The sequence below is a fragment of the Gadus macrocephalus genome, chromosome 15 (genome assembly GCF_031168955.1).
Source record: "Gadus macrocephalus chromosome 15, ASM3116895v1".
NCBI lineage: Eukaryota > Metazoa > Chordata > Actinopteri > Gadiformes > Gadidae > Gadus > Gadus macrocephalus.
The window spans coordinates 18723415-18747925 of NC_082396.1; the positions used below are offsets into that span (position 1 = coordinate 18723415).

At 44.0% G+C, this 24511-nt stretch overlaps 1 protein-coding gene across 7 annotated transcripts in view; it reads right to left on the reverse strand.

Moving 5' to 3' along the window:
- cep170aa (centrosomal protein 170Aa) overlaps nt 1–24511 on the reverse strand; it is a 51006-nt gene that overhangs the window by 17017 nt on the left and 9478 nt on the right. For 6 of the 7 annotated variants that reach the window (XM_060072726.1, XM_060072724.1, XM_060072730.1 and 3 more), the window contains exons 2-10: nt 23752–23801; nt 22878–23007; nt 17662–17751; nt 15404–15485; nt 14607–14662; nt 13936–14200; nt 10851–10988; nt 4230–4379; nt 3452–3763 (exon numbers count right to left, since the gene is read on the reverse strand). In XM_060072726.1, the coding sequence (XP_059928709.1) occupies nt 3452–3763; nt 4230–4379; nt 10851–10988; nt 13936–14200; nt 14607–14662; nt 15404–15485; nt 17662–17751; nt 22878–23003 (1219 nt within the window). In that variant the 5' untranslated portion in view covers nt 23004–23007; nt 23752–23801. Of the gene's footprint in view, nt 1–3451; nt 3764–4229; nt 4380–10850; nt 10989–13935; nt 14201–14606; nt 14663–15403; nt 15486–17661; nt 17752–22877; nt 23008–23751; nt 23802–24050; nt 24289–24511 lie in introns of those variants that run through there. The other variant, XM_060072725.1, reaches the window with a different exon arrangement.

The following is a 24511-nucleotide window of genomic DNA, read 5'->3' on the forward strand; positions in this document are numbered from 1 at the left end:
CAGCACCAGTACGATGATGCACAATTGCACAGTCAGGCTGCCAGCCCTGGCATCTGCAAGCAACACATGCACACACGCACACGGCAAAAGCAAATGCAAACACACGGGTCAAGCACAGAGACCACAGCACACATGAACATATATGTGCTTGTTATTTACAAACCCAAACAGATAACACACACATACACACACACAGCAAAACGGAGAGAATACTAAATTTATTGCACTCAATAGCAAAGAGAAAGCATTGAGAGCATAGAGAAAGGCACACAGCTTCACATTAAAATAGGCCCACATCCCATTTATAAAGAGTCTGCGTGTTCATACCTGACAACACACAGGATAGAAAATGTCTACATGCAAAGATAAATTGTGATCCCAATGTCTGATGAAGACAACGGCAGCGCTCTAACTGGTAGGTAGACCGTGTCAGATGCTGACAGTTCAACAGCAATTAAAGACATGAAGGTGCCGCCTGCTCTAGCGCAGTTTCACCTCCACACAGAAAACACCTTCCAATGCTGACATTACCAATCCACATCGCCTCCCTGAGGACCAACACACACAGGCTCCATCCCATGTCATATTGCGACCGTTTTAACCGATGCAGCATCCTAGATCAGTCCTCAATACTGGTTCCCATAGCAACGAGCAAAAGCACTCACCTGAAAGCCTGTCTGCGGGAAATGCTTGCAGGTCATAAGATTGCTCTGCCCCTGTTTGACTGTTCGCTGTTCACTCCATGTGTCGACTCTACCCCTCGCTCTCTCTCTCGCGCTCTCTCTCTCTCTCTCTCTCTCTCTAGCGCGAGTGTTGATCTGACACACCCAGCGTATGTTGCCCAGTCCTCTCCGGCTCACACTCGCTGCACTTCTCCCCTCTCACTGCGCAGAATGTCTCAGCTGGCACAAATTACAGCCAACACAATGGTTTTTGCAGAAACACACTGGAAAAATGCATACATACACACACACACACACACACACAAACACGCACACACACACAGCCACTGCATAGCAGCACACACCGTACCTCTGCCAAAATAGACTACTATTCACAGACACTGATGGTATACACTTTCATACAGAACTTTCAGGTCTCTACTGCTATTTATACGAAGCCCCGACACATCGCTGCTCCGTCCCTCCGAAGTCGCTCTCTAACTCTGCCCCGACATCGCTGTTGCTATGACAACAATCTAACAGACAGCCCCCTCCCGATTTGGTCTTTTACCGCAATGTGTCGGACACAGGTCTTTCCTTCCGTTTGTCCTGACATATTCAACTATTGGCCATGCCTAAGACATACCAGTCATCTGAATACATTAACCTACACAAACACCTTATATACCCAACATACTTCTGTAGCCACCCAGCCATGGAGTTACCCTTGAGATATGCCCTTCATCTACATCCAGCCATCCCTTCCCATCACTATCCTTTATCCTCCATATCGTTCTTAGACCCACCTATTATCTTCAATTATTTTCCTTCTTATTTATCCCCTCTTTCCACACTCTCTCCATTGTCCTCCATCTCCTCCAGGGGAGAGGACGCCCCACCTTCCACCAAGGGGACTGCTGTGTCTGCTGCTCCCGGGACATACATTAGAGCAGTGAGACCATCCATCCAGCCACTTGACACACGTTGAGCGAGCAGGTACCGTCTGCAGAGCGAATAGATCTCCATCTATTTCCATCATCTCCTGTCTGTCTGTTGACAGACAGGACACACATACAAACACACTAACACAAACACCCCCTGTCGTGAAAGTCATAAATTTGCTCCCCATTTAATTAAGCCACTTCCAGTATGTGGTGTGCAGCGGCACGTGTGCGGAAGAGCTCAGCCTCCAGCTCACTTCCCCTCTCTACCTTGCTGCAGTTCTGCAGTGGGCTGCCTAGCCTAAAGCTGCTACTAGCCCGCTACCCTCACTGCAACTCCTGGCAAAAGCAGCGGTGTAGTCAGCAGTTGACAGATGGCAGGTAACAGGGGGGGCAGGGGGGAACAAAGGAGACAAGATAGCAGAGAAACACATGCTGTGAGAGAAGCATGCACAGTGTGTGTGTGTGTGTGTTTTTTTGTGTTTTTCATGTGCCACGCCCACACAATGCTCCAAACTCAGTGTCAGATACAAAACAGTGCGACAGGTCTTTACATGGGGAAGTAAAGCTGTGTACGTGTGTGTGTGTGTGTGTGTGTGTGTGTGTGTGTGTGTGTGTGTGTGTGTGTGTGTGTGTGTGTGTGTGTGTGTGAAAAGAGGCATGTTAGTATGTGTGTAGTACTGACATGTGTATGTGTGTGTGTGTTGGTGAGTGTGTATGTGTGTGGAAAGAGGCATGTTAGTGTTTGTATGAGTGAATTAGAGAGGTGTGTGTGTGTGTACGTATTTGTATTGACGCCCGCGCTGAAGGTAGCACATGGCAGTAATAACCTGCTGGGCTCTTTGTGCTAAGCCACTGTCACCGCATGCTGTCAGGGAAGGAGATTTGGGTTTTACCAGTCATTTCTGTTAGCTGCTAATCCTCTGGATTGGGTATTACTACCACAGCTGGTGTCAAAAAGGGAGTAGAGGGAGGGGTGTTGAGGGAGTAGAATTTCTGATGGCAGCATCATATTTGGTACTTGAATATCAAACCACTGGGAAGTGTGCACTGCGCAAGATCAGAGCGATGGGATGCTTGTAGAAGGACAGACTGCTGTCAGACAGAAAGCTATAGCGCTACTGATATCTCTCCCGTTAAAAATACCCAGCACACACCATATATCAAATATCTGCATTTGTACAACAGCAGGAGTCTTCTTGGTTCATTCTTCTGTTTATCACACAGAGTCCTCTAACCCAGGCGGTGCCTCATGTCCATGTGCCTGGACCTATAGGGGCTCACAAATGCTTGAGCATTTTTTAGCATACACATGATTGGACGCCCTCTCACATAGTCGATCCGAGATATTTGGCCAACGAACCGTCGGCCAATGCACCCCAACGCACATTAACTCTCACTTCTCTTCCCTTGTAATGGGAAACATAAATGCTAGACAAAAATATTCATGTATCAGCTAATAGGCATATTAGCAAAGCATATTGGCTAGGCCAGGGAATGGTCCATTACCAGCTACAAAAACCATCAACTCTTAGCAGTACTTATTATTAGCTTTAGCTTTTTAAACCAGCTTTATGTGTGCCAAGTCTGCATAATGATTGTTTTTTTAGGTGGACAATACAACAAACCATTAAATAGCAAATAGCAAATATTTAAATACACTGATATAAAAATTATACACCTATAATTAGCTGTACAAATTGAATAAATATAAAAGGAAAAAGTTTGTTAGGTTTGTTGTACATAATAGCAATAAAGTGGGTGTCACCTCTCCCACGGAGGGGAAACGCCTTTACTCCACAAAAGGGAAGCGAGAATAACCAGGGGAACACAGGAAGCGGCGGCTACCTTTCAGTCTGCTGAGGTTCACGGGCACGTCGCTCTTGATGCTCTTGCTGTCCTCCTCGGTGGACTCCCTGCGCACCATGGTGGGGTCATTCTGCGCCAGCCAATCAGCCACCTTGCTCTCCGACGCCATCATGGCCACCTGAAGGGTGCTGAGGTCCCGCCCCCCTCCGCCTCCCCCGCTCCCCGCACCACTCTTCTTGGAGCGGGAGGAGCGGGGGTGGTCGGGCGTGCAGCGGGCCACGTGGTCCTTGATGGTCACCTTCCCCGGGGAGGTGCTGTCGAACTCTATGGTGAAGGAGGCGTGGCCTTGAGCTGTGGAGCAGAGGTTGTGATTGGTCAGGTTGTGTGCAATTGATGCTTATGAGTGACATGACTGAGTGAAACTTTATCAACGGCCAGCATAGTTGATGATGGGAATACCAAAAGAGAGACCAACTGCTCGGATATGGAAAAGTGACACATAAACCAAAACATTTACCTTATTTCATGTTTTATTAAATGTGCGGGGCTAATGTGCACGCAGAGAGCAAAGTTTGGTTCGTATTTTCTGTACGACCCCAAAGAAATCTAATCGTATTGTTGTGACTGAGCACACACACACACACACACACACACACACACACACACACACACACACACACACACACACACACACACACACACACACACACACACACACACACACACACACACACACACACACACACCCTGTGCCCTGTGCTTTGGGCTTGGGGGTTCCCTGTCTGGTTGACCGGTGATCGTATATGAAGGTCTCCACCTGAAGCGTTGCTGCCCTCCGTGTCCTTGGTGGGGATCTCATGGATGCCGTTGTCGGCCATCTTGCCCTCCTTAGTGAGGGTGTCCAGGCCGCAGGGGTCCTGGAGGCCATCGGCTCGGAGCTTCTCCCCCCGACGCGCCTCTCTGCTGTCTGGGGACAGGAACACACAACCAAACCACAAACATATGTAAGTGTTCCTTATTATGTGTGAAGGTACTCGCTAAATGAAAACAATGCAGCATCTCTTTCCCCTTATAAACTAGGATGACAGTAATGGGGCTGATCTTTATTGAGTCAGTGACACACACCCTTTGTAACCTACGATATTTAAACATCAAGGTTCATTATAATACGAAAGGTGAAAGTACAACTTAGACCGCATTTGTCCGATTAAATCAGTGCTCTGCTTTGGGTCGCCTGACAGAGCAGCACACACACACACTAGGGTTGCCGCGGTGTGGACATTTTCACACCAACTAATACGCTCGTGTCAACACCGGTATTACCGGTATAAACGGTATTTACTTTGAAACTATAGGTCAACCGCCATCTTCTCCGTCAACTCTCTTCTCACACTCAGTGACAGCAGCTGGCAGCACGCCAATTCACGGCGTCTTATAACGTTCTATATATTATAGTATAATATAATTGTATATATCATAATATCACGGCCAAAAGCTCTGTGAGCCTCCGGATGGCCGTAGCGCGGGGAGCTCACGTAGGGATTGGGCTTCGCGGGGTTTGTTTACCGGCGTTGCTATGGTAACCGGTCTTGTAAGGAAGCACGTCAATTCTCGGCGCGACAATTCTCCCGCACAGAGCATTAATTTTTACTGAATTTGTTTTTGATTACTGAAAAAAAAAAAAAAAAAAAAACTGTTGCCGGTGTGCAACACCAAGTAATCGGTGTTGGCCTCAACACCGGTAACACCGCTAATACCGTATACCGCGGCAACCCTAACACACACACACACGCACACGCACACGCACACGCACACGCACACACACACACACACACACACACACACACACACACACACACATATATATATATGACTCTTGCAAAGTGTCTTTTTTTCTAGACACTAGCACAAAGGTCATGAACTTAAATTCGCTCTCATCTGTTCATATGGACAACCAAACCCACAAACACATCTCAAAATGACAAATGACTCGTCAGGAAATTAGAGGCACCATCTGCCTTGTGTTGGAGAGCATGTAGCAATTGGTCGAAAACAGACCAGTAACACAATTACATTAGATTCACTGAATAGATTAAGCCAACATATACATATAGATACATATATACTAGATATATGCAGTGTTTCCCCTATATGCATTCAGCAGCGGCTTCATTGCCAGCACCACTGCAAAAACAATAAAAAATCAAGAGTGAACTTTGAGAGGGACTTTAGCACTATGAAAAGGGTATTTTCAATCATATTCGTTTTTCATTTGAAGATGTTATATTTATATATCTACAGCTCCAGCCTCACCAGTTGCAGCTTATCATATTGACATACATTAATTGTTTACTGGGATCAGAATGTGGATTGGACTTCTTTTACTGAAATGTAACAGACAGTTCTTGGTCTGTGTAATAGAGCTTAATTGCAAGTCATTTTCCAGAAAAGCAATGTTGACAGCAATTATCTTTCTCACATTTACAACAAATACTATTTATATTTGCTTTACTTTTAGGTGAAGACGGATCTGCAGAACAAACTACAAGGGATTCATTTTGCCACTTGTAGCTTGTGCCAATAGATCTGGCTTCATGTAGCTACTTGTTTAAATAAATCAGGTAAAAAAAATAAAATGCATTCATTAATTTTCTTAGGGCTTATGATAAATATCAAAGAAATAGCTGAAAATGAAAAAAAAAAGAAAAAAAAGATGAATTTAGTTTCTGACAAATTCAAGGCATATTTGCACAATGATCTGGTCTCAGCAGATACCTTGACTCTGTTGTTATGTCATATTTGGAAGCTCAATCTTTACATTTCTCCCCAAAAAATCTCACCAGAAGTAACCATTTAAAATTTCAAAGGGTTATTTTTCAAAAATTTCTTCCGGGGGAGCATGCCCCCGGACCCCCCTAGCGTTGCTAGGTTACCAACTCACAGCACCACTGCTACAAAATAATCTAGGGGAAACACTGTTTATGCAATTCTTTCATCAATTAATCATTGGAATCTTTTTCTTGAGGGGTCTTTGATGAAAGCCAGTATTTAAATGTCATAAATTAATCTCTCTCTCAACACTGTCTGCATAAGAGAGGTGATTAAACTACCTTATGGATTCATCTTCCACCAACCTAAGCTTGTTCCTGCTTAAGCTGCTATGTAGTAAGGACAGATGTGACACCTGGTCTCAGATAGAGGAGAACATGAGAGACTTTCATTAGCCGTTATTAGCTTCATACGCAGGCTGATGAGGTTGTATATGCATACATGTATGCATACTCTGATGTACACATGAGACCTGCTCTAATAGATTGTAGAGACAAGTGTTGAATATAGATAGAACAACAGACAGACAGACAGACAGACAGACGGAGAGACAGACAGATACAGACAGACAGAAAGATAGACTGATAGACAGATAGATAGATAAATAGATAGATTCTGTATTTTCACTAACAGTAATAACGGTAATAAATCATTCTGTGCAAAAGCAATTTGTTTAGCAACTTACCGGTCGCCTCGACTGTGATCTAACAACACGGCAACAGCATGCTAAGTCTAGTGGTGGAGCATGATGCCTCCAAAGAGCCCCTGATACACAAGCACACTTTAAATAGTCCAAGGAGAGATTTGACTGGATCTCACTTCACAACACAAACGTAAATAAAAGCAACCACCTAAACCAGTTCCACCACGGAGGTTAACTGGTGAGAGCACCGGTGTGGAGTCTGAGGGGAAGCTTAATAGTTTAGAATAAGGGTATCAGTGTGTCAGCGAGAGAGGGGGGGTTTGCAATGGCGTAACCCAATCAGCCCTCATGACAATACCCAGGGAGGGGGGGGGGGGGGGGGGGGGGGGGGGGGTAGTAGGGGGCTCCTACAACACACACAGTCAATTCACTAGGGAGGAGAGAGCCTTACTTTATATACACACACACACACACACACACACACACACACACACATTCAAGGAAACACAACACACTCATTCAAGGAAACACAACAAACACAAAACACAAAAACACAACCAAACCCATCTTAAACCCTATGGATCTACACATGCAAACAAAGACACACACACACACACTCAAACACACACACACAAGCAGGCTCTCTCTGAAACACAATGGTCTCCCACCACATCCCAGGGCCCCTCACCCTCCCTCGACACCCCCGGCTACCTTTGTAATTTGTCAGAGTGGCTTTAGAGGACATTGGCCCTCTAAAATGGAGAACACTGATTACATTACTTCTTGAGGTCTGTGTAACCTAAATAAAGTCCCTGCTAGGCTGCCGTGTTTCTGGCAGTAAATCCAACATCGCTAAGTTCATACATATTCTGTAGCCAATGTTTTGACAAGACCCAATGCCCTCTGCTCTCCCTCTTCCAGAAATTCACCCGAGCACTTAGGGAGTTGGCAGGGTTTAAAATGACCCAGTCTGTGCAGAACTTCCAACTTCCCTTTTTTGTATTATTCACGGTGTTGGGCAAGCTACTTTCAAAGTGTAGTGAGCTATGCTCCCAGTTACTCCTGGTTAAATTAAGCTTCACTACACTGACGCTACCCCCCAGAGAAACGCAGCAAGCTAAGATACAAAAATGTGGCAAAAGTAGTAAACTACATAAGAAGCTACTTTTTATTTTTTAAACCAAAATTCATGCTTATTCAATGCTACATCAGGGATCAATATACCATGTTAGTCAAATCTGATAATAAATAAAATAACCTGAGATCTCAACTCACACCATGCCAGATTGAACCAGGCCACGCCGGATAGACAGGTGTTTACAGGATTAAAAAGATCAAGCTCACATTTCTATCATAAGCCAAGCAAGATTACATTGGAACGAGAACTGTTCAGCTCCCTCTTGTTCCCTGTTCGGCCATCTTTCCATCAACTTTGTGTGTCTGGTCTGTGTGTGCGTGCGTGTGTGTCTATGGTCGTAACATCAGCTCAATGATTCTTAGTGATTATTTTAATACCTAAATTCTTCTTTGAGCTACCATCGACGTAGAACACCTACAACCTTCCTATGTTTATCGTGCATGTATTGGGGCAATTATTCTGTTTTTTGTTTGAAAACCAAATGTTCCAGAAAGAGCTATCCAACAACAACCTCATCTTAACAATTCAACCGCTACACAATGGTTACTTCTAATTAGCTTCTTATGGAAATTCGGTTGATAAGCGACATATGGCACTGCAGACTCTCTCCATCTAGATGTGACAATAGATTTGGAGGTGGGTTCTTCTGTCTATTGGTTGTATCTGGATGAACCCCCAGATCGCCCCCATGATTGACAGGCCCAGAGTAGCCCTGTCCCTCTCTCAGGGGGGGTTGTATAGCATGGAAACATCTCACACACACACACACACACACACACACACACACACACACACACACACACACACACACACACACACACACACACACACACACACACACACACACACACACACACACACACAAATTAAAAACCTCTGTGCCCTTAGACATACAACGACATGCATCAATAAAAGATACACACATAAACATGCACACATATAGAAGCAGACACAAACACACAGACACATACACAAATACCTAACCATGCATGCCTCTATGCATACAAATGAGTAATTGACACAAATTCTCCACACTAAAAGTATGAGTAAATATATGATGCTAGATGCAATAGTAATTACTGAACTGCTTGTTGGTATATGTATGTGTGTGTACGTGTGAGTGTGAGTGTGGTGTGCATGTGTATGTGTGTATGTGTATATGGGTTTATGTGTGTATGTGTGTGTGTGTGTGCATGTGTGTGTGTGTGTGTGTACATGTGCGTGCATGTGTGTGTGTGTGTGTGTGTGTGTGTGTGTAGGGGTCAAATGGAATTGGCTTCCATCTCCCTACACCTGGTGTAAACCCTGGCTGCCCGCACCTGGTCAGTTGGCTTTGTTCCAAAACGTGTATGAAAATACTGGATGAGATCCAGATGGGACCTCAAACACAACGGTCGGAGGAGATAAAGACGTGATTTAAACATAGAAAATAGATCCAAAGAATGAATAAAAGTCTAAGACTTAACACTAATAATACGTAAGTATTCTCTCCCAACTGCTTGTTGTAGAAATGTATGCAGGATACAGCTGGCAGGTTACAATTAAGACTGTTGATGCGTTAATATAGTGATTAATTTTTCCACTAGTCAATTAAATTTCCGATCTTTCACTAATCATTATCTAATTGCAAAGCCCATCCCAAGTGACCAGAGCCCAAAGTGATGTCTAATCTCTCATGGCTCTTTTCCACGTCGTGGTGCTGGCTAAATCGACACTACTTCACTTGGCTTTATTTAGTTTTTCCAGCTTGAAAAAGTTGTTGATAGTACCTGGTATCCTTAGTTTGTTATCACCTCCGTCAAGTTTACCAGCTAGCTGAGGACGATACCGAAAGGTGCCGTGAAAACACTGAAGACTATGGATTGGTCTGAGAGAATCGTCAGTAGAATCATCACTGCGTCACCATCGCGCAAATCGAGACGTCTTGCATAAACCAGAGCTTTTTCTAAAAGCTAAGCTATGACGGCTTCTGCAATTTCTTCTTCTTTTGGGCAATCTGCAATGGCTATTCGCATGAAGAACAACCTTCCTTTGATTCCCTTTTGCTGTTCCAATGTGTGTCGCAACGCTATGACGACCTTGACATTTAGGCGGTACTATTGGCAGGTACTATCTGCAGTGGAAAATGTACCTGATATCAAAAGCGAGTAGAGCTGAGTTGAGCTGGTACTATGTCATGGGAAAAAAAACGTAGATTTGGCAGGCTTTGTTTGAAAAGCAGCCAAGATACACTATAAACATATTGATTTAAAACCAGCAAATTAAGAGAATTCCAGCATCGTTAGAGCCTGATTAACATTGACCACGGGAGAGTGAACATGAACACTAAGCCCTGACTCACAACTTATTTTATACAAGAATTTCATGGGTGATATAGTAATGCTATGGATTGAGTAAAAATTCACAAAGAAAAAAAAAAGGTAGGATACAAGGAACATGGAGTACATTTTGTAGTCCATGTTCCAGGTTAATTGTTATTGGCCGTTTTCGGTAACCATGTAGCTCAATCAAACATTCCGGCTCCACCCCCCCTAACTTTGATTGGTTAAAGGGCCTTGTGTAAAGCGTGTAACACAGTGGCCCAACCGTTGGCCATCTGAAACGTTTGGGGAGACTCAGAAGAGTTCGGAAACAAATCTGTACGGTGTGTTCAGCTGTGTTGGTAGCTTTGGGAGCTGCGCGGATGATCAGATTCAACATGCAAAGTCTGAGAGCGTTGGCATCTAAGGAATATATCAACTATAAAACCCTGCCTCCTAGAAGTTGGTGAGAGGCCTTCAGATGTTGATAGTGGGCGGGGTCTAGCTCCACCAAGGGGCAGTTCCTACCTGAGCCGCAGCCCTCCGGTTTCCTGCTGATGCTCTTGGTTTCCTGTTTGAACGAGTTCTCGTCGTCTGCATCCCCGTCCCCCCACCAGGACGGCTGACCGTACAAGGGCGTGCCGCGGTGGAGCGCCGCCATGTCAGCTGAAGGCAGAAACACACACACATACACACACGCACACATACACACACACACACACACACACACACACACACACACACACACACACACACACACGCACACATACACACACACACACACACACACACACACACACACGCACACACACGCAGAGAGAAAAAAAACACACACATGAAATGCATTTACCTTTGGGACAAATGCATGTTTCATTTATCTGTGTCAGCAAATATTTGATTACAAAATGAATTGCTACAAAAATGGTGCATGTGAACAGTGTGTGTGTGTGTGTGTGTATGATACACACACACACACACACACACACACACACACACACACACACACACACACACACACACACACACACACACAAACACAAATACTCCTAACAAAAATCTGGTAGATAAAGTCCTTTCTATTTTCTTTCCACTCCCTTCTGTCTCTTTCCCTCCCTATTTGCCCAAAACATCAAACACACACACAACTTAATGGGACTTTCCATTTGGCCCTCAATCTCACGTTTGTGGAAGAGAGACGAATCATCATATCAGATTAAACCTTGGCAGACAGAAGTCTCTCTTTGCTGTCCTCTTGTCAAACCGAGTTGGCCTTCAGCATACAGTACATTCCACACACAGCAAAACATAACGTAACCCAATGACCTCTGTACCACACCATCACCTGATGTGATGTATTGAACCAATAATGGCTTGTTAAAGCAATGATTTAACCTCCACACATAGATTTGTGCTTCCACAATAACATTCAGATAACTTTTTTCTATATATATGTATATATATGTACCATATATATACTATACAGAACTTTATGATTCAAATAACACAATCTCTCTCTTTGTATACATTCGAAATGCATATTGTTGAACTGCACAAGAAAACACGTGTGTGTATGTGTGTGTGCGTGTGTATGTGTGTCTATACAATGTATTTGTACATGCACACACACACATTGGTCAATTAATTCAGTAGCGTGACATATCAGATTAAACAGATGTGTCAGATGAGTGAGTTCTGGTCAGCTTATGGGCAGACATCTGCCAGTGGGTGACATATGGACCCTGACACTGCTGCTGGTGTACTCTGCTTCCTGAGCTGTGCAAACAGAAGTGGCCAGTCATGTGACTCTGTTGAACATCTGGGGCCTAACCCAGAAACCCCCCCACCCCATGATGTCATCCATCAGGGGGAAACCATAAGCCCTGGGCGATTGGTGCGGTGAATCAAGCATCAAGAACACTTGAACCCTCATCTTCCTGAGATGTCAGGCCCACAGGACTCTGCTTAGTAACACTTGTTATTGGCCGAAGCCCAGTATGGCCTGTGGACATAATGTCTGAGAATATGTCTGCCTGCCTTATGTATGGCGGCTCTCTGCCAAATGCATTTTCTGGAATTTATCTAATTTTAACTCATTCAAACACATTCATAGCACCACCGGAGTGGTGTTGACTGAGCAAGCTACACCTGGGTCACAGCTGGGAGTCGGGTGCACTGCGCTACGACACGTGTTTACTTTGGTCAAGGGAAGCGGGGGATTGAACCAGCACATATCCAGCTCCAGGCTCTACCTTCTGAGCTACTGACACTTTGTTTAAAGAGAGAAGCGGGGGGGGGGGGGGGTTGGGATTAAAAATGACAGTGGAACATGAATTGGCCATAGCTTTCATGGCAAGCATGTGACTCGTTGAAGTTATAAGACATCAAGTCATCCGTCACCGGACCTATCTGCTGTGACCACTAGTCTCTCAGGAGGAGAGGGTTCTTTGTGCTCTGGACCGTTTTCTCTGGTAACAAGGGTGTCTTTGTGTTTGGGCTTTTACAGCTCTTTAATCTAGTGCTGGGTCAGGATCAAAGTCTGAAGCTCTTAAACACCGCCGGTGCCATCACTTTTACCCAGAAATCATTTCAAAATGAACCGGGACTTTTGATAGTTGATAAGGGGGGTTATAAAAGCAGCAGCCAGTTGGGGGGGACCTCACTAATTTCACTGTAGATCGAGTGAGTGTTGAAACGCATCCCTGCACAAGTAAAAAATCTGTCGGAATAAGGGTTGGGATGACATCATATAGTGTGTAAAAAGGAAATTGGTAACACTTTATAATAAGGTCCCATAATAAATAACTAATTAGTCATTACCTAACCCTTTGTTAATATTTGTTAATTGCTACTAAAATATCTATTTGGCACAAGTTAATAGTTATTTTCACTGACCACAGAGCGTCGCTGGGTAGAGTTAGGGTTAGGGCCGTGTGTTAGGGTTAGGGCCGTGTGTTACGCCTCGTGCCCACTGCACCGTCAGTCAACGGACGTGGGAAGGCGTGGCTGACGGATGGGGGAGTAGTCTTTGCAGAGGCATCCGTCAGCCAATCAAATCGCTTCGCCGGGTTCTTCCCGCTTCTTCCTGCTTGTTGCGAGGCAAGATGACCCGCTTTCCCGCTTTCCAGTATCGTCAGAGCCCGAGTCGCGTCACAGTGCTTAAATTTGCATACGCGATCTGATTGGATGACGGAACCGTCGCTGCCGAAAAAGTTTAACATTTTTCAACTTTCTGACGGTGGCGAACGCTCCAACTGAACGGACGGATCCACAATGCATTGCGCGTCCGTCCCCATTCAAAGTCAATGGGCAACGGTCAACTGACGGAGGTAGTGGGCACGGGGCGTTAGGGTTAGGGTTGTGTGTTAGGGTTGGGTTAGGGTTATACAAACAACTAATATTTAATTAATGATGAAAAAACTATTAACTTGTGCCAAATAGATATTTTAGTAACAATTAACAAATATTAAAGGGTTAGGTAATGACTAGTTTGCTATTTATTAAGGCACCTTATTATAAAGTGTTACCAGGAAATGTATTATTGTGCTATTTCAACAGGCTGCCACTCTAATGATCCTATCCCCTCTTTCTCTTTCTCTCTCTGTCGCTCACTCACCAGTCATCTTCTCCTCTCCTTTGAGGCTGTCTGAGGGTCTCCCCCCAGACTCCGTTGTTGAGGGGACCCCCTCGGCTGGCCTGCTCTCCCCTTGCCGAAGGCTCCCTCCCCCCGGAGTCTTGGCCGGTTTGGATGGGGTCCTGCTGGGAGACTTGGTTTTGGCAATGGGGGTGCTGGTACTGTGGGGGTTGGTGGTGATAGGGGGGGTGGGTTCTGGATTGGGTGGCTTCTTGCTAATCTGCAGACCACTGGTGAACTTCTCATGCTATGGGACAGAGAGAGAGAGAGAGAGAGAGAGAGAGAGAGAGAGAGAGAGAGAGAGAGAGGGGAAATATAATAACAAGGAGAAAATAAATATATTTTAGTAAATCGAGTTAAATAGAAAAATAATTGGAAGCAGCATTAAAAGTATTTAAGAGGTATTACATTGTAGAGAGGCATGTACATATTAACAGTACATTATTGCACAGCATGTGTTTATGTATTGTGGGCGGTCTCTATGGAGGGTCCTCTGGGGTTGATCTAAACAAACATGTAAAGGATTTGCATGTGCGTGTATTTGTGTCCATGTGTCGCCCGCGTTGGGTGTGTGTGTGTGTGTGTGTGTGTGTGTGTGTGTGTGTGTGTGTGTGTGTGTGTGTGTGTGTGCTTGCGTGCGTGTGTGTATGTACCTTGAGAGCCTCCTCAGGCACAGTGAGTTCTCCTCTCACGACTGTGAAGAGGTTGGTATGTGAAACACATGTCGGTCAAGGACAGAGCAACAACTGGCATGATTAACACAACAATAAACACATCAATACAAACATGCAGACATGTTGAAATAAAATATTAATGTTTTCTAGTTTATTAAACACAAAATTCTGGTATTCAGAATGTAAAGTGGTGAATAATGTAGACAAAAGACATGAATACCGAAGTGGAACAAGGATGGATGCAGCCTCTATTAAAGAACGCAAGAGTGTGAAAATACTAACTTCTCTGCATCAGTGTTGAGTTCATATGGGAGACATTTGATGATAAAGGATTACAGCGATATATCGTCGCTCTTCATACGATACGAGAATCGATATGCTGGCGCCAAATAGAGATTTAATATTTTTCAATTTTTTAAGAATTTATTTTGCATTTTCATGCTTTATACCTGAAGAGTTAGACAGGAAATATCGATATTTTAATAGCTATTATAAGGCAATAAGGAAACTTGAACTGAAGTTAACTAACCAAAGACGAGTAACTGAAAAGTTTTGATCGCGGATAAAGTCCTAAACCCACCACTTTACTTTTTCACAGTCATTCATCGTTAGATATATATCGTGATGTATCGTTATAGGATTGTCTAAAAATATATTAATTATTGCAGAATCGCTGTATGGCGATATTATCGGTATCGTGGGTATCGTGAGGTACCCTGTGATTCCCAGCCCTATGAAGGACTAGTGTCTAATGGTCCAGATGCGTAGAGAAAGGATATCATAGCCGAACCGTAGCTTGTCCTCCAGCTTCAGGGTGATATACATCTGCTCCTGGATACGCACGTCGTTCACAAACGTCTGCACACAAACAAACACACACACACTGTCGTATTACTCATCGGTATCCAGAGTACACTATTTTCAGGGGACAGGAGAATGATTTATCTTACATTTCCTCATGTGACCATCCTACTACATTAGACCCAACTGCAATACAGAAAGTGAGAACTGTATATGGGAAATAAACACATTTCTACTTGTACTCACTATGTGGGTATGTAGTCTCACTTTAACCGTGGATAAAGGATAGATAGAAATAAAATACTTTTGAGCTGCCAATTATTCATCTAAGATTCATAGCAGAGCAAAGTAAGATTAGTTAGTAAATTTGTTGAAAAGGTTTAGGAAAGGATGATAGGTTATTAAGTGAAAAATAACATCTTTCTTTCTCTATTTCTCTATTCCTTTCATCCCTCCCCTCCTTCCCTCTCCCTCTCTCTCTCTCTCTCTGCGGCATCTCTGACTCTCCTCTCCCACCTCCGCTGTAGGGCTCGTACATCGCAACACCACAACCCAATGACTGGGGAGACATTGTAGTGGTTGAAACTGCCAGCATTTGTCATGCGAGAAGAGAAAATGTGTGTGGATTTATGATTGAACAGTACTACAAATCTCCGGAGTCCTCTCAATATGGCACAGTATTGCACACAAAATATCCCATGATGTATCTATGTGCTAGCCCTGTTTTCAGGTTCCCCCAAGATCCTAAAACAAACGTAATGACGTTTTCAATAACATCATAAAACATGTACCTTCCTCTTGCTTGACAATACAATGAGAGTTCAAACACACATGCACACAAACAAATGCACACGACCACACACGCAAACAACCCCCCCCCCCACACACACACACACAGCTCAGTACTTTGTGTCACTATTTTTACCCTGACATGTTGCTTCACTCCCCAGCTAAATTCTGTTCAGCTATGTAGGCTGAGTCAGCTTCCTTCCCAACCGCCACTGACCCCACCACCACCACCACAGCAGGATAAGAAGAAACTGAATCAGGGCGCATGAAAAACATTGACCGCAACAGGAAGTGGCTCCGGAGCTGGCTTCCTGTCTGAGACCGGGAGCAGGAGGCTAGCGTGGACACATTCTCCATGTGTCTTCAGGGCTTAGTGGGCTGCTGTGACTGAAGGAGCAGTAATCAGTTACACTGATGTGCAACACATGACCCACGCCTCGTGGCTTTGACAGTGTGGCCTCATCCTGCTCTGCCTCTGTCCCTTGGAATATACCAGGGACTAACCATAGACTGCTGGCCTAACTAACCTCTAATGGACTACGCATATACCAATGGTATTATCTAATGGATTTACCAAGGACTACAAATATACCGCTGGTATTATCTAATGGATTATACCAGGGACTAACCATACGCCACTCGTATTATCTAATGGATTAGACCAGGGACTAACCATATACCACTGTATTAAATAAATGGATTTAATCAGAACTGCACGGATACGTTATATCGTATTCTTCAGAAAAGAACAATGAAGAAATTAAAGAAGTTTTTTCGTGAGTCTGTGAGGTGAAAGGAATAACTGAGAAATGTTTGTGAGTCAGCATGGTATCAATGCTCCATGACGTCGTCCAGAAGTACTACTAACTCATGCCGAACATCAACATCCTCCAGCTCCCTGCGGAGCTCCATACAGACAACAGCCACAAAATAAAGTTTTGGAGGGGTTTTACATGTCACTTTTAGGCAAGTCTTGTGGACCTTTGTAGGAACATGACAAAGTGTTGTCCACAGAGGTTGTGAATTGTTTGTTGTTATCAGCTGCGGTGCATCAGGCCATGTTAAAATACTATAAATTGATCTCAGCCTGGATCTCAATCAAGCAGGAGTGCTTTGTTCAGATTGAATTTGGATTTGGCTGACTTCTATCTGGCTGACCCTAGCGGCGACACAGATCTTCATTAACACACACATTGATCAGCACAAGAGTTATTGACCACCGGATACACAAGTTAACCTCCACCCTCATTTCAATTAACCACCAGCTGTCTGCTAGCTCAGATAAAAGATATTTCTCTCTCTCTCTCTTTGCACTCCCATCCTGTTCAAGTGCAATGTCTCTCCACTTCTTTGTATTCTATCACCTCTGTGTTTTCCAACTCAAACTTCTCCCTCTCCGGTCTCTAATAACGGCTCCCCTTGTCTTCTGTCTACCGGCACTCACCCCGTTCAGGCTGCCCAGGTCCTTGACCTTGTGTTCGTCTGTGCCTGCCTCGTAGTTGATGACTGCATGCTGCTTGTCCACACTGCGAGACTGCAAGGGAAACACACACACGTCAAACGTCAGAATAACACAGAGATTATTATTATAATTTTTTTAAATGACACTTCAACCAGCCAGTTAGACAACACTTTTTGCTTGATTGTTTCTTAATAAATATGAAGATGTATGATGTAGTCGTATTAGAATAACTTTACATTATTAATAAAAATGTACCCCACGTTAACTATGAAATGGGGAATGTATTAAAACACTGTTTGACCAAATGTTGTTCATAGCCAGCTCAGGAGCTTCTCCCATGTGCTTCTGTCTTTGATACAAACTCTTTGTAGCTACACTAATATACACAGTACATTCATTGATAATTAAAATGTGGCACTGAAATGATGGCTAAACGTTTGAGATTCTCTGAATTATCTACTCACTCCTGGTGCACTTCAAATACTTAAGACCCTAACATAGCATTCCCTTTCTTCTCCTTATCTCCACTTTCTAGGGTGTCTGTCTGCTTACTGTATTGCTGCTATGCAGAATTGAGATACCAACCCATGTTTGACCTTCATAACCTGAAGCCTGTTTAGCAATTCAAGACGTGTGTTGGTATGGGATTCAATCTGTGTGGACTGTGTCCATGCCAGTGAGTTGCAATGTACTGCATAATCATCATCCTCCAATGTCATGCTATGTGGGTTATCAACTTACTTATCCTTTACAATTTTCCAGGAAGATATGAACATTTAATATTTAGTAGATACTAAAAACCGAGATAAGTCCATCCAATACAAACACGTTTTCTCTTCAAATTCATGTGAACAACAAACACGCACACGCACCCACACACACACACACACACACACACACACACACACACACACACACACACACACACACACACACACACACACACACACACACACACACACACACACACACAAAGGGTATAGAGAGTATTGATTCCGTCTCTCTCCAGATGCAAGACCCTCAAGCTCTCCATTCAATCTCAGACCCCCAGACTCCTTGAGGGAGGCAGGGGGCACAGGGGCTCAGATAAGACGATAACACATGGATGGGATTCCTGCTCCCCTGGTATGTGTGGAGCGTTGTTTGGTTCTGGTGGTTATCTGGTCCCCAGGTTCCTGGCCCTCTGAACCAGAGGGCCCCAGAGTATCTAGCGATTTGAGCGAAGAGCAAAACAAGCGGAATGTTCTCCTCTTTATTTCTGTCCACGTGTAATGACCATGTAAGCAAATATGATCACAGGTCTGCACCACAAAATGGGCATTGAATGTTTTAAGATACTTTGAAAGTGCACTCGTGGAACAGCTTCGTCAAAAGAAAGGAAAGTGCTGTGCTGTTCAGTTACAAATAATATAAAAATACGTTTGGATCTACTTTGCGATTTTTAACACATGTACAGTATCCTTTTAACTACAATTTGTGAAGTCGGGGCTGTGTCGTTGTTTGTAGTGTGGGTGTATATATATATAAAGTATAATGAATACAGTCAGGTAGGTCCACCAACAACAAAATAATGATTTGGGCTTTGTCTCATATCTAGACTCTCCAAATATAATATCATGCCAACATCAGGACTTTTTAGATCAGTGCAGAACAATTGGGTGGATTAACTTTATGATTCAGCATGACAACGAGCAGGAAGGAAGAGAGGACGTCAAAAGAAATGACAATTACAGTTTGATTCACCCAGCTTAGGGGACACACACACGCACGCACGCACGCACGCACGCACGCACGCACACACGCACACACACAAACACAGACTTTGTGCACACGTACATACACACATTCACACACCCACACACATGAGAAAAGACCAAATACCCTTGAGCTAGTTATCCTCCCATTAGCCAGACATGGAAGAGACAGAAGATTTTTTGTAGAAAAAGCAAAACCATGCAGCCTAATGTTAACTGTTTACTGTAATGGCTGTGTGTGTGTGTGTGTGTGTGTGTGTGTGTGTGTGTGTGTGTGTGTGTGTGTGTGTGTGTGTGTGTGTGTGTGTGTGTGTGTGTGTGTGTGTGTGTGCACGTGTTATTTATTGCAAGCTCTTTGATGTTACCATGGCTGGTTAAAACATGGACGACAGCAAATTAGGTCTGTTTTAATTTCACCTAACTACAGTCAGTACCTAGTCTTGAAATAGAACATACACACACACGCACGCACACACACACACACACACACACACACACACACACACACACACACACACACACACACACACACACACACACACACACACACACACACACACACACACACACACACACACACACACACACACCATGATACATCTCACCTGATTAATATCCTCATTTTGGAAGATTTTTCAAAATCTTTCATTGGATGATAGTCAAACAAACGAGCAAACACACACACACACACACACACACACACACACACACACACACACACACACACACACACACACACACACACACACACACACACACACACACACACACACACACACACACACACACACACACACACACACACACACACACACACACACACCCCACTAAGCCCTCGGTACAGACACACAAGAGGTAAAGCAAATCTTTAGAAATCCACATGCTTCAGTAAATGTCCATATTACTCATCGTTTGAAGCTGCACCTGAGGCCACTTAAACAACAGCGGTTATGTTTATGTGTACACAGGGCATAGAAGATATTTATTTTGCCTTCATCGTGTTTCAGAACATCAAGACATATTATGAATGATATTTTGAGAATCTTATAATCATAGCTAATAACTAAGAATATTTTAAAACTATAGACAAAGATAGCACTATATCTATTTAGTGTTCACAAATACATACACAAATTTCAAAAAGGTTTTTAAGTCTAGATTGATTCTTATTTGTGCACAAAAAAGCTTTACATTTTTTTTTCTGCTACTGCAATTCCTTATAAGTCACATTTAAGTTAGCGTTAAAATGATTTAAACTATGTTACTCTGGATGGAATCCCACTCTATAGTACTAACAGTGAACAGTATGGTACAGTATAGAGAGAGAGCTACATACGGGGATCAAAAACACAAGGTATCTGTCCCCCTTTCTATTAATAGCATATGATAGGGCTGTGGCACACGCACACAAACACCCAACCCCCCCCCCAAACACAGCAGACCAATACAAGCACAGCCAGTTGAGTCTCAGAACACTGAGGGTTGAGGTGGTAAGGTCAGTTCAGCAGTGTATCATACTAAGTATCCACTTATTAGTCATAGTATTCATTATTCAATAATAATACAATATTCTAACCGGGGTTTACCATTGTGCGTGAAATAATTATGAGACACTCAGCAAGTTACTATAAGATCAATAGATAATATTTAATATATTGTATAATGGTGGTTAGTTTAATGGATCCATTTACGTTCCGGTCAGACATGTTGAAACATCCACTGAGTGTGTTAACAAGCTACGATGTGAAGGCCTTCTAAATGACATCCATCAGCGACTACTGCATGCTATTTATATCATGACACACTTAACAAATCCATGTGATGACGTTATGTACACCCCACTAGCGTAGCCAGAAAGAAACTTTTAACTGAGCCTCATGAAACCTGGACGAGCCAGAAGCTGAAGCTGAGATAGAAGGACGTTTTGTGAGGCATATTGCAAATAAACCCTGTTGTATGAAGAGCATAACCCTTCCTGCAGGGGTTCTTGCTTGATGCTTCCCCACGAGCCCATCAGACCCACCTCTGTCAGGCACAGGGATCCAAAGGCTCTGAAGCCATGGTCAATTCATTTAATGACATTTGATCCAACAAATATGACAGGGCAGCCTTGAAAGGCAATAACTAATTCAAAACAATGCACCTGACATAGCACGATGAATTAAGGTAGCCTGAATTAATAACTAGGCCCAACAATAATGACTATTAGGGACTCTAATGGCAACCATATATCCTTTCACACTTATCCTTCCAACCGTCTTTCTTAAAAAATATCAGTTAGCCATCACAAACTTGCTCTCAGGTCAACTGAGATCCGTTGCGCATGAGGGGCCTTTCCTTACATTTTATTGGCTACCTGCTTTTGCGACGTCAGTGTGCGTGCGATGTTACCGCTGAGGTACCTCAACATCATGGCTAAGCAAACATTAGAACCATGACACTAGGGTGTGCCATCCCTCATTCTTGTAGTACTTGCACACACTGGCACACCCGTAATACGGGCTGGGTATTTCTTGGATGGGATTGTGCATGTGTGTGTGTGTGTGTGTGTGTTTAGGTGTTTACATCTGGTCGTGTGTCTGTTTATGTGTGTGTGTGTGTGTGTGTGTGTGTGTGTGTGTGTGTGTGTGTGTGTGTGTGTGTGTGTGTGTGTGTGTGTGTGTGTGTGTGTGTGTGTGTGTGTGTGTGTGTGTGTGTATATGTGTGTGTGTGTGTGTGTGTGTGTGTGTGTGTGTGTGTGTGTGTGTGTGTGTGTGTGTGTGTGCGTCTAAGTGTGTGAACTAGGGGTGTGAAATTTTTCAGTAATTCCCAATTCTATTTATTGGGATTCTTGTGGTCAAATTTAATCTAAATAGATTCTCGTTTTCAATTTTTTAATGGATTGACGATTCAGGACGTATGGGTGCTAATGTCTGGATCTACTCCATTCCACTGTGTGCTAGGTCTGGCGGTGGGCCAAACTGTGGCATGAAAACAGAGTAAAGTGCGTATGAGATGATGTTGGTTTTAAATGTGAACTACTGATCAACTGATTGCAACAACGTAAACACACAAAACGAATTGATTCTGAATCATAAAATGTTTTTACACTGCCAAACATGCCCGTCTTATGCCTGTCTCTGACCGAGGTAATAAACCGGCTTGAGTTCGCACCCCAATTTACCCTCTCGGACCCTACACATATTGGCGGTTTCATTTTGATGTAAATGCGACTTTGCGGTTCCAGGGGTGGGACTTGGGTAGAGGTGTTGCTGCGCTGTCTCTACAACAGAGACTACGCAGCGATAACTAACTGGGAAGACAGAGAAATCCGCGAGCTGCTTCTCTCATGTGAGAGAAGGTGATCCATTCGCATTTAACGAAGACGGGGAAAGATGGTGCGAAAAAAAGAAGATAAGAATCGCTATTCCTACGTGATTCTAGCATCCATGTTATCTTCCTCACCTGCAGCATGAGCTCACAATCGTCGCGGCCGACGAAGATCATTTCCCGGGGGAGGCGGTGGCGCGTCCCCCCACTGCTCACCAGGAACCAGGAGGTCACACTCATCCCTGCTGCTGTCTGGGGCATAAAGCTACTCTCACGCACACGCACACGCACACGCACACGCACACACACACACATGTATGATGAAGATAAGGTCAGGATTACTGGGTGGTGACAGTGTTTTGTTTGAGTATAATGAAATAAGGTCATTATTGCCGTAGGATCCATTACAGACGGGGAGACGTGCCCCCCTCCCTGCCCCAAAATCATGATGTCTGGGGCTCAAGTTGTTTCAAGGGATCGGATAAACTGCTTCGTTCAAATAACAATCAATTTAAGATTGGATAGATATAGTACTGATTTTGTGCAACTTTGATAGATTAATTATTGATACCACGAAAAACAATCCCATCATACAGTTTATTAATTGTGTACAGCGATGAGAATACTCATCACACTGTATTGAGGAGGGTCACGTTTTCTTCCTCTGAAATGATATTTACATGCATGAAATCCAAGATATGACATTTCCTACGTGTTGTTAACATGTAGGAAATGGGTAGGGAGTAGGGAGGCAGCAGCTCATGAGGTAGAGTGGCTTGACTGGTAACCGGAAGGTTGCTAGTTTGCTAGTTCAATCCCCGGCTCCTCCTAGCTGAGTGTCGAGGTGTCCCTGAGCAAGACACCTCACCCTGACTGCTCCCGATGAGCTGGCTGTTGCCCTGTGGGGTTGACTTCTCCGTCGGTGTGTGAATGAATGGTTGTAAGTCGCTTGGGATAAAAGCGTCAGAAAATCCCCTAAATGTAAATGTAGATGTTGTAAACCACTGACCTCTGATCCTTGTAGTCAGAGCGCTGACAGCCCAGAAGCACTAGTCCATCCTGCAAAACAACAGAACAGCAGACAGAAACATTAGTACAGAGACAAGGAGGACTCATTCAAGTCACCAGGACAACAAGAGAAAAAAAAAATGAAAGACGTGAAAGTACGACTTGAGCACTTGATGACATGAGTATGGAAACCGTTGATGGAGGAGAAAAGGGAGCAGCCAGACGCAGACTGGAGGAGCAGAGGGATAAAGAGTAGACAGAGAGAGAGGGTTCACAGAACACAAGCTTTGTTGTCCTTGCCTCGTTGTCTTGGTTCGTTCTGCGGTTGGTCGAGAGAGCCAACTTGTGTTGGCTGTCTTTTACTGTGATATCCTTCGCTGGTCTGTACCCTGGAATGTATGCTAGGCTACATGCTACATGCGCGCTGGCCACTACATCCTCTTTTTCTTGCTCTCTCTCTGTTTCTACCCGCCACGATCATTGCCAGATGCAGAAGCAGGAAGTGATGTAGGAATGTTGGCCCAGCTCCTCAGCGAGACATTTATTTCCCCACCTCCTCCTCCTCCACTCCCCTCTCTCGACCCCTCCCCCATCCTTCTCCTCCTTCAGATGTTCTGGAAAATGAGGTCAAATCTCAGCCACTCTCAGCTTTTTCTCAAATTTCCTGAGCGCAGAAAAGAGAAATCCAACCTCAACATTGGGCCCCAATCCTTCGCAAGCTACCATTTTGGTAGTGAAAGAGATCTCCAGTATGACCTAAC